Below are 16,664 nucleotides of genomic sequence, written 5' to 3'. Positions count from 1 at the left end.
CCACTGCACTCCAGCCTGGACAACAGAGCAAGACCCTGTCTCAAAAAAAAAAAAAATCAGTAAAAAATAGCCGAAATAGCTGCAGAGTAATTTTGAACTGCCTTCCAAAAACCACTGTTTTGCACTTGCCTGCAAGAATAGGAAAAACAAAGGGACTGTAAGGTGGCAGGATGGCAGAACCAAACAAGAGTAGTACACCTTGGAGTTTTTTTGAAATATGGGTTGGGTTTTTGTGCTCTTGGTTGATTTAAAATAAAATTTAAATGCCTTCAGCGTCTGTGATAGGTGCCAACATGAAGCTACCGAGTTCCAGAGAAAGACGGGAGAGCTAATCAGTGCTGCGAGACTATCAAAGGGCCCTTCAGAACCTATCTGTTCTTTGTCTGTAAAGAGTAACAATAAAAGAACACCAGTGTACCCACCGTATAGTTTAAAAATCAGGACTCAGCCTACTCTTTCCACTAACCGCGATCATGGTTTTCAAACGGAGGACCAACGGCGCTTTGCCACTGGGTCGCCAGCTGCGCCCTGCAGAGGGCCTACCAGACAATGAATCAGCTCCCTTGGAGAGGCGCCCGCGACCGCCCCACCAGCCCGAGAGCTAGAATTGAACCTGGGGCACCCCTGCGGCGCTGGATCACGTGCCGTGGGCGCGCCACGCCTCCCCGAGGGCCGGGGGAGTCACGTGGGCGCACGGCCCCGCCCCATCGTCCGCGGCGAGGTGGGGCCTGGTGTTTGCCCCGGAAGTGGCTGTCTTCAGCTGACAGTGCTGATAAGGTGGCGGCGGCGAAGGCAGCGGCAGGTCGGGAGCAAGATGGCGCTGCGGCCAGGAGGTGGTTCTGGCGGCGGCGGGGCCGCGGGAGCCGGCGCGGGGTCCGCCGGGGGAGGCGGGTAGGTGTGAAGAGCCGGGCAGGAGCCCGCTGGCCTCCGCGGGGGCGGCGAGGGGCGCTTGGCAGTTATGGCAGTTTTCTCCAGCTCCGATCCTTTTCCTCGGAACTGGGCTGCGGGTGGAGGGTCATCCCCCAGGGACCCAGGCCGAAAGGGGCGTGTGGAGCCCGGGTGCCGGACGCTTGTGTTCCGGGATCAGTTGGGGGCGCCGGCCGCCTGGGGTCGAGCGGGGAGCGAGCGCGCGCCCAGTGTGGGAGGGGAGAGAAGATGAGGGTCCTCTTGGGGTGAGGGGGCGGGGTAAATCAAGAACCGCGACTCCGCTCCTAGTCCTGGCTGCCTCTGAAGCGACCAGGGTCTTCCCTTTCCCTGGGCTTTCTAGACTTAACTAGATGTATTGGAGGGAGGGCTTTAAAAATCTGTTCACAAAGCTGGAGGACTGTTTCCAAGGGGGGTGTGTGTGGACGATTTGTCTCTTTCCCTTTTAAAGTGTCCTGTCCTCTTTATTTCCTTAACCCGCGACAAACAGCAGGAACATCTAAAGACCTGAATTAGTAATGGTCTTGAGATAGAGTTCTTGTCTTGTACACTAACTCTTAAGACTTGTCTGTCTCCTTTTTAAAAAGGCATTTAAAAACAAAGAAAGTGCACTGTTAAACAGCAGTTGCGTATTTATTAGAACAAAGCTTCCAGACTCAGCCCTTAAACAAATGTGCCCTCTGCCACATTTCAGCCAAGAACTGCCGTGGTTCTTATACCCAGAATGGTAAGGGAGATGTACATTTTACAAGTTAACAGATTCGTTATCATTTAAGGAAATATTTTATTCTGGGAAGTTTTCACTCCACTTCTATAATGACCTAGTCTGCTTTTGTTTTACTAACCAACACATAACAGCACACACATTTGGAGGTAAAAGTAGCTTTGCATCTTCAGTATCCTAAATTATCTTTGGAAAACGAAGTGTTAGGTGTTTTTTTTTTTTTATATGTAGTGTTCCAATTTCGGAGTCGTGAACACTACAAAAGTGTAAGGTCCTTAAAGTTATCACCTCTTGCAGGTGCTTGTCAGTAAACGAGCAGTGGCTGTTCAATAAACCACCTGTGTGCAACCCCATTTTTCATTTCCTCTGCACATCTTTTAGATTTTTAAACCTTTTGTTTTCTCTTTTGTTCTCTTCGTTGTTTCATTAGAGGGTTTTTTAAAAAATAAATACTTCGTATAAGCCAGTTTCTGGCTGGAGAAGAAACATATGTAATAATTTCCCCTCTATTTGTTTTTTCTTTTTCTTTTTTCTTTTGTCTTGTTTGTTTTTTTCTGGTTTTTTTTTTTTTTTTTTTTTTTTCCCGAGAGGAAGTCTTGCTCTGTTGCCCAGGCCAGAGTGCAGCGGCGTGATCTTCACCCACTGCAGCCTCTGCCTCCTGGGTTCAAGCGATTCTCCTGCCTCAGCCTCGGAGCAGCTGGGATTACAGGTGCGCGCCACCATGCCCGGCTAATTTTGTTGATTGATCGATTGAGACAGAGTCTCGTTCTGTCACCCAGGCTAGAGTGCAGTGGCACGATGTTGGCTCACTGCAACCTCGACCTCCCGGGTTCAAGCGATTCTCCTGCCTCAGCCTCCCAAGTAGCTGGGATTACCGGCGTGCGCCACCACGCCCAGCTAATTTCTGTATTTTTAGTAGAGACGGGGTTTCACCATGTTAGCCAGGCTGGTCTCAAACTCCTGGCCTCAAGTGATCCGCCCACCTTGGCCTCCCAAAGTTCCAGAATTACAGGCGTGAGTCACCACGCCCGGCATCCTCTATTTATTTCCTATTATAGTTTCTAAAATGTCCCTGGATGGTATTAATTTGATCAAGTATATGATTAATCATGGCACCAAGTTCTGGGAAAATGTAAACTTAGAAGAATTGGTATCTAGACCCAAATTTTTATTTACTTAAAAAATGTTTTTGGGTGGGGAGGACCTCAGGTTCAGAAATTCAAGTGCATTATTCCCTTTAGTTTATAATATTTGAGTATCATTGGTCCATGGACACAAATTTTTAAAATAAATATGGGTTGAATTTTGATAGAAATTAGAATGATTTTAAAATTTCCCTCCTTTGTAAATGTAGTAACATCTGCATTCTAAAACTGTAAACGATATATGGGAGAGAAGGAAGTGGTTAAAATGATCCTTACCTTGAAAAATGTATGGTACGGATGTTACATATATTGGCAACTTTCTGAGGCTGAGAAGCTGTATCCTTAATAGAAAAAGGAATATTATGCATTTTTAGAGAGTAATGGTAAAGGCTGAAGTTATTTTATTTTATTTTTAATTTTCTTTTTGCCACCCACCCTCCCTAAAATTATTTTGTAAGGAAACTTAACATTATGGCAACCTAAGTATATTTGAAGAAAAAAAAAAGGCAACTTCTCTACACCTTTAATGGAGAAAATCCATGAACTATAACTGACCGTATTGTTTACATACTTCTCTCTATTCTAAGAGGCTACAATAACGTTTTCCAAATTTAATATTACCCTACTTTTGATTGGTGTCCTGAATGAGCTACTTTAGAATAAATGGTAGAGTTGTATAAAGGGCAAAATTTGCCTAAGAGATGAGAAGTAGATATATATATCTATATATAGATATATAGATATATTTTTTTTTAATCAAGGCAGGAAAAAAAAGAGTTGAAAGATCTGGATTAGTCTGTAGTCATTGAATGCCTACATGGGTAAGGTACTGTTCTTGATGCTGTAATGAATTAAAAAGACATCAAAACATGGTCCCTATCCTTGGAGAATGTACAAAATAACTGTGGTACAAAGTAAAGGAGAACAAAGAGGTCACGTTCTTCTGGGATGTTGTCATTTGTGAACTTGTCTGTTTTTTCCTGATCTTTTACAAGCTTTTAGAGGGCTTCCTCATCTTTTCTTCTTTCACTGCGTCTAGCACATTTTGCACATAAAAAAACATTCTGTAAATATTTGTGGATTCCAGCTATATCAAAGGCAAATAAGGGGTATTTCAGTTGGCCCACAGAGTTAGAGGAAGAGGAAGCGGTCAAGAGATCGTCATAGAGATGGGAAGGCCTAGTGAACACTAAGGAAATAATGTACCTGCAGCGCCAGATGACTGTGGCTCTGAGTGGCAGAGAAGAGTTTCGTGAGATGAAACTGCAAAGTAGAGTTGTGCCCAAACTAGAGAGGGCCTTGAGTGTAAACTAAGGAAATTCAGTTTCAGAGAAATCATTCCATAGTTTTAACTTCAGGAGTGCATCTTGCTAAAGGACCATTTAATTATTGCGTAATGGTCCATCATTTAGAAAGATGTCTCTCACTTGTGCTGCATCAGATGAATTAGAAACCAGAGTCTGGAGGTGGGGAGATCCATTAGGAAGTCTTTATGTAGGAGTCTAGGCCTAAGAAGTGAAGCCTAGTGTCAAATCTAGGTTAGTAACAAAGGTAACTGAAAAGGAGGGACAGATGAGATAGGTAAGTGACAGAGCTCTGCTTTCATACTGAGATGTCAGTAATATAAGAATTAGTGGTTTTACCTTTGAAATTAAATTGTTGGTCACCTTCCTGCCCAGTTTTTTGCCAAGCTTTTACTGTCTTATTAATGCCTTAACTGCTTATCTAACCAATCTTTAAGCATGTTGATACTAGTTGTCTAAACATTTCAGAGAAAAATACGAATTTTTCATAAGTCACTAAGCAGTTCGAGTTGCTAAATTCTTACTAGAGAAAGTCATGTTTGACAGTATTAATTTTGTTTTTATTTTGTTTTCCAAGTAACCTTTATACATCTGTTTATGTATTCATGTCTATGTGATTGTCTTAGCCGAGACTTTGGCAGACTTGATTCTACGTCCCCATTTGACAGAGGGGAAACCAGACAGGGGCTGAAGGAGATTGCACAGAGCTTCACAGTTAATTTATGGCAAGGCTGGAAGAAAGAAAATATAACACGAGTTTCCAATTCTTTTGAGCCACTAGGCCATATGACTAATTTAAATGTTTAAGCCTGATTTTTAAAAATCTTGACAGCTTGATTACTTAAATGTATTCATTGCTCCTAAATTTATCAATTTTAGGATATGAGTAATGTCTTTAAAAACTGAATACAGGCATACCTCATTGCAGTTAGCAGATACAGTGTTTTTTATAAATTGAAGGTTTGTGGCAACTCTGCATCGAGCAAGTTTATCCGCACAATTTTTCCACAGCCTGTGTTCACTTCATGTCTCTGTCACGTTTTGGTAATTCTCACAGTATTTCAAACTCTTTCATTATTATTATTTGTTATGGTGATCTGTGATCAGTGATCTTTGATGTTACTAGTGTAGTTGTTTTGGAGCACCACAAAGCCAGCTCGTGTAAGACAGCAAACGTAATTGATAAATGTTTTGTGTAGTCTGACTGCTCCACCTACCGGCTGTTCCCCTGTCTTCCTCTCCAAGGGCCTCCATATTCCCTGAGACATAAGAGTGTTGAAATTAGGGTGATTAACCCTACAATGGCCTCTAAGTGTTCAAGTGAAAGGAAGAGTCGCACATCTCTCCCTTTAAATCCGAAGCTAGAAATGATAAAGCTTAGTCATTAAGTGTTGAAAGCTGAGGTAGGTCAAAAGCAAGGCCTCTTACACCAGTTAACTAAGTTGTGAATGCAGAGGAGAAGTTCTTGAAGGAAATTAAAAGTCCTATTCCAGGAAACGCAAATGTTAAGAAAGTTAAACAGCTTTATTGCTGATATTGAGAAAGGGTGAGTGGTCTAGATAGAAGATTAAACCACCCTTAACATTCCCTTAAGCCAAAGCCTAATCTGAAGCAAGATCCTTAGTCTCTTCAATTCTGTGAAGGCTGAAGGCTGAGAGAGAGGTGAGGAAGCTGCAGAAGAAAAGTTGGAAGCTAACAGGTCAGTTTATGAGGTTTAAGCAAAGAAGCTATCTCCATAACAAAAAAGTGCAAGGTGAAGCAGCAAGTGCTGATGTAGAAGCTTTAGCAAGTTATTCAGAAGAGCTAAGATCATTGATGAAGGTGGCTATGCTAAACAATAGATTTTTCTTTTTTCTTTTTTTTTATAGACAGAGTGTCACTCTCACCCAGGCTGGAGTGCAGTGGCGTGATCTCAGCTCAGTGTAACCTCCGCCTCCTGGGTTCAAGTGATTCTTCTGCCTCAGCCTCCCCAGTAGCTGAGATTACAGGCACGCACCACCACGCCCGGCTAATTTTATATTTTTAGTAGAGATGGGGTTTCACTATGTTGGCCAGGCTGGTCACATACTCCTGACCTCAGGCACCCATCTCGGCCTCCCAAAGTGCTGGGATTACAGGCATGAGCCACCATACCTGGCCAGATTTTCAATGCAGATGAAGATGCGTTCTAAGACTTTCCTAGCTAGGGAGGAGAAGTCAATGCCTGGCGCCACAGGACAGGCTGACTGTCTTGTTAGGGCCTAATGCAGCAGGTGACTTTAAATTAAACCAGTACTCACTGACCACTATGAAAATATCAGGGCTTTTTAAAAGTATGCTAAATATACTCTGCCTATACTCCATAAATTGAACCACAAAGCCTGGGTGACAGCACATCTATTTACAGCATGGTTTACTGAGTATTTTAAGCCCATTGTTGAGACCTACTTCTCAGAAAAAAGATTCTTTTGAAAATGTTATTGCTTCTTGACAATGTGCCTGGTCACCCAAGAGCTCTGATGGCAGTGCATAAGAAGGTTAATGTTCTCATGTCTGCTAAAACAACATCCATTCTGCAGTCCATGAATCAAGGAGTAATTTCTTCTTTCATCTCTTATTATTTGAGAAATTCATTCTAAGGCTATATCTAAGGCTGTAACTCCCATAGATACTGATTCTTTTGATGGAAATGGGCACAGTAAATTGAAAACTTTCTGGAAAAGAATCACCATTATAATTTTTATGTTATTTATTGTTGTTTTTATTGTTGTTATTATTTTGGAGAGATGAGGTCTCACTATGTTGGCCCAGGCTGGTCTCAAACTCATGGGCTCAAGCAGTCCTCTCACTTTGGCCTCCCAAAGTGCTGGGATTATTATAGGCGTGAGCCACCAGCCCCAGCCATTCACTAGATTCTCTAAAGAGTATCTAGAAACCTCCTTTTCAGATCCTTGACTCCCAGATTAAGAGCCTTTCTCACTCAGAGGTCTTCCTTGATTTGTCCCTTTTTCTTTCTAGGCTCAGAGAAAGAAGTCCCACCTCCTTTTCAAAGCAGATCCGTTTTGCTACTTTGTTTGTTTGTTTTGTTTTGTTTTGAGACAGTCTCGTTCTGTCGTTCTGTCTGCTCAGGCTGGAGTGCAGTGGGGCAGTCTCAGCTCACTGCAACCTCTGCCTCCTGGGTTCAAGCAATTCTCATGTCTCAGCCTGCTGGATAGCTGGGATTACAGGCATATGCCACCACGCCTGGCTAATTTTTGTATTTTTAGTAAAGATGGGGTTTCGCCGTGTTGACCAGGCTGGTCTTGAACTCCTGGCCTCAAGTGATCCGCCTGCCTTGGCCTCCCAAAGTGCTGGGATTACAGGCATGCACCACCTCATCTGGCCCCCTTTTGCTCCTTTGCGTGTTAATCCCATTTCCTTAAAAACCTTATCAATCACTAGGTATGTATTTTGTCTCTTAAATTTTTTCTCCCTAGGGTCTCTTCCCCTTTCTCTGCTGAAACTAGCTCACTTAACGATCACCATTTTTGAAAGCAGTGATTTATTTTTTAATCTTCATTCTCACCGCTATTCTACAGCATTAGACACTGGTAACTACTTCCTTCTTGAAATGTGGTCCTTCTTCAGTTATAACTCTCAGTTATATGCACTCCCTTGGTTCTCTTTTTTTTTTTTTTTTTGAGACGGAGTCTCGCTCTGTAGTCCAGGCTGGAGTGCAGTGGCGCAATCTCGGCTCACTGCAAGCTCCACCTCCTGGGTTCACGCCATTCTCCTGCCTCAGCCTCTCCGAGTAGCTGGGACTACAGGCACCCGCCACCATGCCCGGCTAATTTTTTTGTATTTTTTTTTAGTAGAAACGGGGTTTCACCGTGGTCTCGATCTCCTGACCTCGTGATCCGTCCGCCTCGGCCTCCCAAAGTGCTGGGATTACAAGTGTGAGCCACCACGCCTGGCCTCCCTTGGTTCTCAATGACCATTTCCTACTCAGTTTTCACTGTAAGAATTCTCCAAGTTTGTCCTTAGTTGTTTTGTTACTGGATATATGCCCTTGGCTCTTTCATCTACAACCAGAGCTTCTTTTTTTTTTTTTTTTTTTTTTGAAACGGAGTTTCACTCTTGTTGCCCAGGCTAGAGTGCAATGGCGCGATCTTGGCTCACTGCAACCTCCACCTCCCGAGTTCATGTGATTCTTCTGCCTCAGCCTCCTGAGTAGCTGGGATTGCAGGCATGTGCCACCATGCCCAGCTAATTTTGTATTTTTAGTAGAGACGGAGTTTCTGCATGTTGGTCAGGCTGGTCTGGAACTCCCAACCTTAGGTTATCCACCTACCTTGGCCTCCCAAAGTGCTGGGATTACAGGCGTGAGCCACCGCACCTAGCCAGAGCTTAACTTTTTAACCCTTATTTATTTATTTGAGACGGAATCTCACTCTGTTGCCCAGGCTTAACCTTTATTTAAAAGAGCCTAGGCCAAGTGCCGTAGCTCACGCCTGTAACCCCAGCACTTTGGGAGGCCAAGGCAGGCAGATCATGAGGCCAGGAGTTCAAGACCAGCCTGGCCATCATGGTGAAACCCTGTCTCTACTGAAAATACAATAATTAGCCAGGTTTGGTAGTGCTTGCCTGTAGTCCCAGCTACATGGGAGGCTGAAGCAGGAGAATCACTTGAGCCTGGCAGGCGGAGGTTGCAGTGAGCTGAGATCATGCCATCACACTCCAGCCTGGACGACAAGAGCAAACTCCGTCTCAAAAAAATAAAAATAAAGTTGTCAGCTTAAAAAACCCTTAGAAGAGAGCTTTCTTATGCTCTAAAATGAGGACTTATTGTTTAATGGGTACAGAGTTTCTGTTTGGGATGATGGAAAAGTTCTGGAAATGGATAGTGGTAATGGTTGACAATATTGTGAATGTCGTTAATTATGCTGTGGAATTATACACTTAAAAATGGTTAAAATGATAGGATTTTATGTTATGTATATGTTACCACAATAACAATAAAACCTCTGACGACTTCATATAATATTCAAAATAAAATTAAACATTTTAAAGGCCCTTGACCAGGCACAGTGGCTCACGCCTGTAATCCCAGCACTTTGGGAGGCTGAGGTGGGTGGATCACCTGAGGTCAGGAGTTCGAGAGCAGCCTGGCCAACATGGTGAAACCCTGCCTCTACTAAAAATACAAAAAATTAGCCAGTCGTGGTGGTGGGCGCCTGTAATCCCAGCTACTCAGGAGGCTGAGGCAGGAGAATTGCTTGAACACAGGAGGCGGAGGCTGCAGTGAGCCGAGATCGTGCCATTGCACTCCAGCCTGGGCAACAAGAGCAAAACTCCATCTCACAAAAATAAATAAATAAAAATAAAAATAAAGGCCCTGTATAATCTGCTTGCTTTTAAATCATATAGTTAACATTTAACCTGCATTCATTTCTCCAAACATCCCTGCATCTCTGCCTCAGAGCTTTTGCTCAAAATATATAGTGTGCCTCTATTTTCCTTTAAGATTCAGCTCCAGAGCTACTTCCATAAAGCTTCTCAAGATATAGCCCATTAAAATTCATCTTTTTCTTCTCATCTCTATTAATAATTTGGACCTCGCTTATAGCAATTAGCACATTTACCCTGTGGTATAGTTATTTGCCTGCATATGTGTATTTTTGATTATAAGGTTCCATCATTTCATGTAGTTGACACTCAATAGATGTTGACTAAATTGAATCTAAACTCTCTCATTTTATAGATGGGGAAATTGGAATCCAGAGAGGACACACGGTGACAGAGCCAGGACTAGTTTCAGGGTCTTCTGTCTTTTGTTTCAACAAGTTTCCGTCTGCAGTAGCATGCTGACATGCATCCTATGGATGCTCAGTGTACTGATGTTGGGCAATTCAGTATTGTGGTGCAGAATAAACACCAGGTCCCATCTATGAGTCTTTTATCCATGTAAAAAAGTATATATGTTATTTGAAATCTTTGTACATATGAAGATTATAATGCATTTTTATTCTGTTTTCAGCTTCATGTTTCCTGTTGCAGGTGGGATAAGACCCCCTCAAGGTATGTGAGAGCTTAAGTTTTGAACTTTTATGTTTTACTCTTGTGTTTCTGAATCTGGGAATTAAATAAGTAAATAGAAAATAAGTTATGTTGCTGCTAAATAGAGTAAAATTTTCTACACTCTTAAACCTATATGACAGCTACTCTTAAAATTTCTCAAAAATTATATAATTTTGGGAGTAATAAGGATCACTCCTCGTTTCTCCCAAACTTATATAAACATTATGTTCATAGATTGTTTAACCTCAGAGGTGAAAGAGACTTTTAGGACAAGAATGTTAAAGAATAAGTGATAAAAATGAAACGAGCTGTAATTCACTTGATGTCTTTCTCCTTCTATCTAGTCTTCTGCTAGATTGTTAGTGCCAAGTCTGTCTAATGCTCATCTAGCATTATCTGTAGCACCCAGCATGTTGATTTAGCATAATAGGTTATCTGTAGATGTTTGTTGAATGAATAAATGAACATCTTTAGTTGTTTCACACTGCTATTTTTTCTCTATATGATAGTATCTTATTATAATCATGTTTTATAAACATATAATTTTGAAATTAAAAGAGATCACATAGTCTGATTCAGCTTAAGTATTTAAGTCTCAGGATTTTGTTTGGTTTTTTATTTTTATTTTTGAGATGGGGTCTCTTGCTCTGTCGCCCAGGCTGGAGTACAAGTGACACAGTCATAGCTTACTGCAGCCTCAGCCTCCTAGGCTCAAGCATTCCTCCCATGTCAGCTTCCCAGGTAGCTGGGACCACAGGTGCATACCACCACGCCTGGCTAATTTTTAAATATTCTGTAGAGACAAGGTCTCCTTATGTTGCCCAGGCTGGTATCAAATTCCTCGGTTTAAGCGATTCTTCTGCCTTGGCCTCCCAAAGCACTGGGATTACAGGCATGAGCCACCACATCCGGCCAAGTCTCAGTTCTATTCCCAGAAATTTCTCTACAAAGTATACCTCTTCTCTCTTGGTCTCAGACCAGGACCCACCAATATCAATTCTGGCTTTATCTTCAAGGAAATAGTAGTGAAGGAATATAATTTTGACCCATGCTGCCATGCAGTTGGGACACAACAGTGAAGAAGGAATAGATCTGCCTTTCTCTGGCTTCTTTCCGCTCATTTCTCGCACTCTGATGTCTTCTCTCTCCCCTCACACCAAGATGCTTCTGAAAACTGGCTCTTCTTAAAAAGCCAGCGTTGATTGTTTGTCATAGATTTGCTAAAGAAACAGAGACTCCTAGGTCAGCAGTAGAGATAAAAGATAAAGAGCAGCTCAGTAGCAGGTGGTCAGTGGCTCATCCTGACTTGGTCTTCATTTATAATCAGTGATGGCGGTTGAGTTTCGGGTAAGTTTTTCCAAGGGTCAGTTGTATTCTTTTCATCGTGTTCACGTTTATGCATTATTTAAGCTATCTGTAATTAGATGTGTCCCAGATTGAGATCAAATGGTTTGAGATCTTTTGTTCTTTAGGAAGGTATTACAGAATTATGTGTCCATTATCATGTTTGTTATTTTGCATTTCTATACACTTTCAAGTAAAAATATGCATATGGAGTGAAGGAACTGGACAAGAAGAGATCCCAAAGTGTTGCCTGATATTTTTTCTTAGGGAATTTGGAATTGGTTTGGAGATTTTTTTTTAACAATTGTTAGAATGGACTTTTTGATCATTTGAAGGCTTTAAATTATGCATAGATCATTTCTGAAAACATATGTAAGAAACCGACAGCAAGGATGGCCACAAGATCATGAGTACTTGAACAGGGGACAGAGGAGAGAAAGAGACCTGTTTTTTACTGTGTACACTTTTGTGCCTTGAAATATTATGCCAGATATCTGAGTTACCCATTCAGAAATAAAATAAAATCAATTAAAATGAATAAAACTTTTAAGTCCAAAGAAATAAGATGGAAAACATCTTACTGTGGCTATTTTCAATCTGTGTATTCTAATTCTCCCTGACACCTCATCATCTTTGTACTTGGTGTTCTTTGGTCTGGAATATTCTTCCCAAATATCTGCATGGCTTGATTCTTTATTTCCTTGAGGTCCTTGCTGAAATACTACCCTGTTGGTAAAACTTTTTCTGATTGCCCTATGTAAAATAGCAACCACTCCATTCCCCCTTGCCCTGCTTTATTTTTTGCCCTAGCTCTTATCACCACCTGACATGTACTTATTTTTTTGTTATCTACCTCTCCTAATTACAGTGTAAGTTCCATGAGAGTGAAGACCTGGTTTTGTTCATGGCTATGTCCCTAGAACAGTGCCTAATATGGAGTAGGCTTCAAATATTTGAATAAGTGGAAGGCCTACCTCCAATAACTGTTAGCCACAAATGTGGATGTCCATGCTTCTGAAATTAGGCTAGGTTATAAATAACCTGGGAGGTACACAAAAACCGTAAGATAAACATGGTATAATTTCCTAGATCTTTAATTTTTCAAATTGACAGTTTGATATAAAGTTCCTTATGATAGAACCAACATGGACGTAGTTTGAATGCAAAATTAGAATGAAATTTGTGCTCAGGCTATGTAGGGATTTTGTTTTATTCACTTCTGTGTACCAAGCACATAGAACTATGCCTAGCATATGGTAGGCATTTAGTATTTATTAAAATCCCAAAGGGATGTATATTCATTCACCTCTGCTCTTGGAAAAGTTTGGGAAACACTAGCCTAAATCATACTTTTGTGGTAGTTTTCTGCCATTGCACGTGCTGCTGGCTGTTTTGTGGTAACTGTTATATTACCTATTCATGTAAGAAAAAGGAAGAAGAATAACATTTCTTTGAGCATAGTAAGTATTAAACAGTTTTACAAATGAGAAACCAAGGCATAGAAAGAAGCAGATTGCCCAAGGTTCCAAAGTAGTATGTGTCATTTCTAGTTGGCTCCCAGAGTTCATGCTCCTAACTGTTATTTTGTTAGTTATCTGCTGCTGTGTAGCAAATTATCCCGAACTTTAAAAGGTAAACATTTTGTTATTTCATAATGTGTCTGTGGGTCAGGAATCTAGGAGTAGCTCTGCTGGGTGGTTCAGGCTCAAGACCTCTTACGAGATTGCAGTGAAGATGTCAGCCAGGCTTGCAGTCATCTGAAAGTTTCATGGAGATGCTGCCAAGGTGGCTGACTGAGATAGATGGCAAATTCATGCTGCCTTTTGGCAGAAGACCTCAGTACCTTACCACATGGATTCTCCATAGGTCTTATTGAGTATTTCATGACTTGGCAGTGGCTTGCTCCAGAGCAAGTGATCCAAAAGAACCAGGAGGAAACTATAGTGTCTTTTAAGAACTAGCCTTCAGGCCAGGCACAGTGGCTCACACCTGTAATCCCAGCACTTTGGGAGGCTGAGGCAGGTGTTGAGGTCAGGAGTTCAAGACCAGCCTGGCCAAGATGGCGAAACCCCATCTCTACTAAAAAATACAAAAATTAGCCAGGCGTGGTGGCAGGCACCTGTAGTCCCAGCTACTCGGGAGCCTTGAACCCAAGAGGTGGAAGTTGTAGTGAGCTGAGATCGTGCCACTGCACTCCAGCCTGGGTGACAGAGTGAGACTCTGTCTCAAAAGAAAAAAAAAAATAACTAGTCTTCGAAGTTACATGCTGTCATTTCCACAGTATCCTATTGGTTATACTGATCAGCCCTATTCAGTATGGAATGGAACAACACAAGGGTATGAATACCAGGAGACAGAGGTCATTGGAGGCCATCTTGAAGGCTGAGTACCCCAATTAGGCCATACTGTTTTTTAATATGCATACAAATTCCATAGAAGAGATATTATCTTCATTTTACAGATGAAGTTTTGTAACTTGTTCAAGATCACACAGCTAAGTAAATGATGGAGTTGGAATTCACATTCACATCTATCTCACTCAGGACCCTGTGCTTTTTCATTACACTCTGCTTCCTGCCAAGTAACAAGTCCTTTAGGTACTTATGGTTTTAAGAAAATAAACTTTAAAACACATTGACTTTAATAATGTCTTTATATTTTCAGCAGGCCTGATGCCGATGCAGCAACAAGGATTTCCTATGGTCTCTGTCATGCAGCCTAATATGCAAGGCATTATGGGAATGAATTACAGCTCTCAGATGTCCCAAGGACCTATTGCTATGCAGGTACTTGCTTCTTTAGTTGGTTTCTTACAAAGTTATTGTTTGTTGTTACGTTTATATATCAAGAGCTACAGGCGAAGAGCTTAATGTTACAATTAGAAATAAGCATAAATAAATGGCTTCCTTCAAACTAAAATGAAGATGTGTTCACCCTCCAAGAGTGAGGGAAAGGCTAGGCACAGTGGCTCATGCTTGTAATCCCAGCACTTTGGGAGGCCGAGGCAGGCAGATCACTTGAGGTCAGGAGCTTGAGACCAGCCTGGCCAACATGGCAAAACCCCATCTCTACTAAAACTACAAAAATTACCTGGGCGTGGTGGCATGTGCCTGTAGTCCCAGCTACTCGGGATGCTGAGGCAAGACAATCCCTTAAACCCCAGAGGCGGAGGTTGCAGTGAGCCGAGATCATGCCACTGTACTCCAGCCTGGGCAACAAAGTGAGACTCCCGTCTCAAAAAAAAAACAAAGGCCAGAGGAAAAAAAGGTTTTTGCTTTTGTACTATTAACAGCTGTCTTTAAGGCCATATACTGTATTTCTTTTTTACCTAATACTTTATTTATTTTTGCTTTTTTCAACTTATATTTTAGATTCAGGGGGCACGTGTGTAGGTTTGTTAAACTAATATGTTGTGTGATGCTGAGGGTTGGGGTATGATGGAACCCATCACCCGGGTAGTGAGCATAGTACCAACAAGTGGTTTTTCAACCCTTCCGCCACTCTTTCTCCCCTCTTGTAGTCTCCAGTGTCTGTCGAGCCTATCTTTATGTCCATGTGCACCCAGTGTTTAGCTCTCACTTCTAAGTGAGAACATGCAGTATTTGGTTTTTTGTTTCTGCGTTAGTTTCCTTATTCACCTAATACTTTAACATTTTCTATTTCTGTGTGTTTTGTTATACAGTGTATACTTTTATACAGTAACACATGTATATAACTTATAAATAAGTAATATTAGGAGTTCACGACCAGAATTTTAAGTTGAAACCATTGTTGTTTTGAAGTCGATTATGCAAATAAAGCTTCTGTTTTGTGTTTAAGGGTCAGGAAAACTTCCAGTGTCATTTTTTATCCGTCTCTAGAAAGAAGGGAATACATTGAGATTTTGTAGGTTTTTAATTCACGTTAAGCTAGCTTTCACTAGGCTGTGCTGCAGAAACAGTCCCCAGATCTCAGTGACTTACAAAAGTTTATTCCTCACTCGTGATACATATCCTTATGGGTTAGTGCTGACTCTGCTCCATGTTTTCTTTATCCTAGGACCCTCAGCCAGGACATCTTAGGCTCTTGGCATAGGAAAAAGAGATGGCCAAACCCTGTGATGTCTTTTAAAGCTAACACTTGGAGGTAGCATTTATTAGTCACTTCTGCTCACCAAAGTAATGTGGCCTTAACATCAATAGGGGAGGAATATACCAGGAGGAATGTAAACCACATAGGGATGTGTAGTTCTCTTAGAATAAAGGCAGCAAATGTCTGGGAGCAGTGGCTCACACCTGTAGTTCCAGCACTTTGGGAGGCTGAGGCGGGCAGATCATGAGGTCAGGAGATCGAGACCAGCCTGACCAACATGGTGAAACCTCGTCTCTACTAAAAATACAAAAATTAGCCAGGCGTGGTGGTGCGTGCCTGTAATCCCAGCTACTCAGGAGGCTGAAGCAGGAGAATCGCTTGAACCCGGGAGGCGGAGGTTGCGGTGAGCAGAGATCACACCACTGCACTCCAGCCTGGGTGACAGAGTGAGACTCCATCTCAAAAAAAAAGAATAAAGGCAGCAAATAACTAAAAACAATCTACCATAGAATACAATGTATTTTAAATTAAGACTTCCTAAGCTCAATACTGAATCTTAATAACAATTGATACAAATTTTAGATGATTAATTTTTACACTAAACATTATTTTATGACTTACACAATTATCTGAAAAATGTTTTTAGCGTTTGAAACAACCAAAAACAGTAAGAGTCTCTAATATGCAGAACAATAAGAAAAAAGTAAACTATGAGAGTTGTTAGTGCCTTAATAATGTCCCTGAATATCAGAAGCTTGAGTATTAGTGATTCTAAGACAAAGCAGCCAAAGTCTTTTTCTTTAACCTTTAATCTTGCTGACAGGCATTATACTGTTTGGAAGCTGCTTGCCACTTTTTTTTTTTTTTTTTTTTTTTTTGAGATGGAGTTTTGCTCTTGTTGCCCAGGCTGGAGTGCAATGGCATGATCTCGGCTCACTGCAACCTCCACCTCCCAGGTTCAAGCGATTCTGCTGCCTCACCCTCCCATGTAGCTGGGATTACAGGCGTGTGTCACCACGCCCGGCTAATTTTGTATTTTTAGTAGAGATGGGGTTTTGCCACGTTGACCAGGCTGGTTTCAAACCCCTGACCTCAGGTGATCAGCCCGCCTCGGCC

At 41.7% G+C, this 16,664-nt stretch overlaps 1 protein-coding gene across 8 annotated transcripts in view; it reads left to right on the top strand.

Annotated features, from left to right (window-relative positions):
- Positions 1 to 685: 685 nt before the first annotated feature.
- The window catches only part of SYNRG (synergin gamma), a 91,334-nt gene continuing 75,355 nt past the window's right edge, over positions 686 to 16,664 (top strand). For 6 of the 8 annotated variants that reach the window (XM_030807985.1, XM_030807987.1, XM_030807982.1 and 3 more), the window contains exons 1-3: positions 686 to 891; positions 10,093 to 10,133; positions 14,142 to 14,263. In XM_030807985.1, coding sequence (XP_030663845.1) covers positions 815 to 891; positions 10,093 to 10,133; positions 14,142 to 14,263 — 240 coding nt within the window. In that variant the 5' untranslated portion in view covers positions 686 to 814. The remainder of the gene's footprint in view (positions 892 to 10,092; positions 10,134 to 14,141; positions 14,264 to 16,664) is intronic. The other 2 variants (XM_030807983.1, XM_030807981.1) reach the window with 1 other exon arrangement.

The sequence above is a fragment of the Nomascus leucogenys genome, unplaced genomic scaffold (assembly GCF_006542625.1).
Source record: "Nomascus leucogenys isolate Asia unplaced genomic scaffold, Asia_NLE_v1 Super-Scaffold_258, whole genome shotgun sequence".
Classification (NCBI taxonomy): domain Eukaryota; kingdom Metazoa; phylum Chordata; class Mammalia; order Primates; family Hylobatidae; genus Nomascus; species Nomascus leucogenys.
The sequence above is the reverse complement of the archived record's forward strand: the minus strand, read 5'-3'. Positions and strand labels throughout refer to the sequence as shown.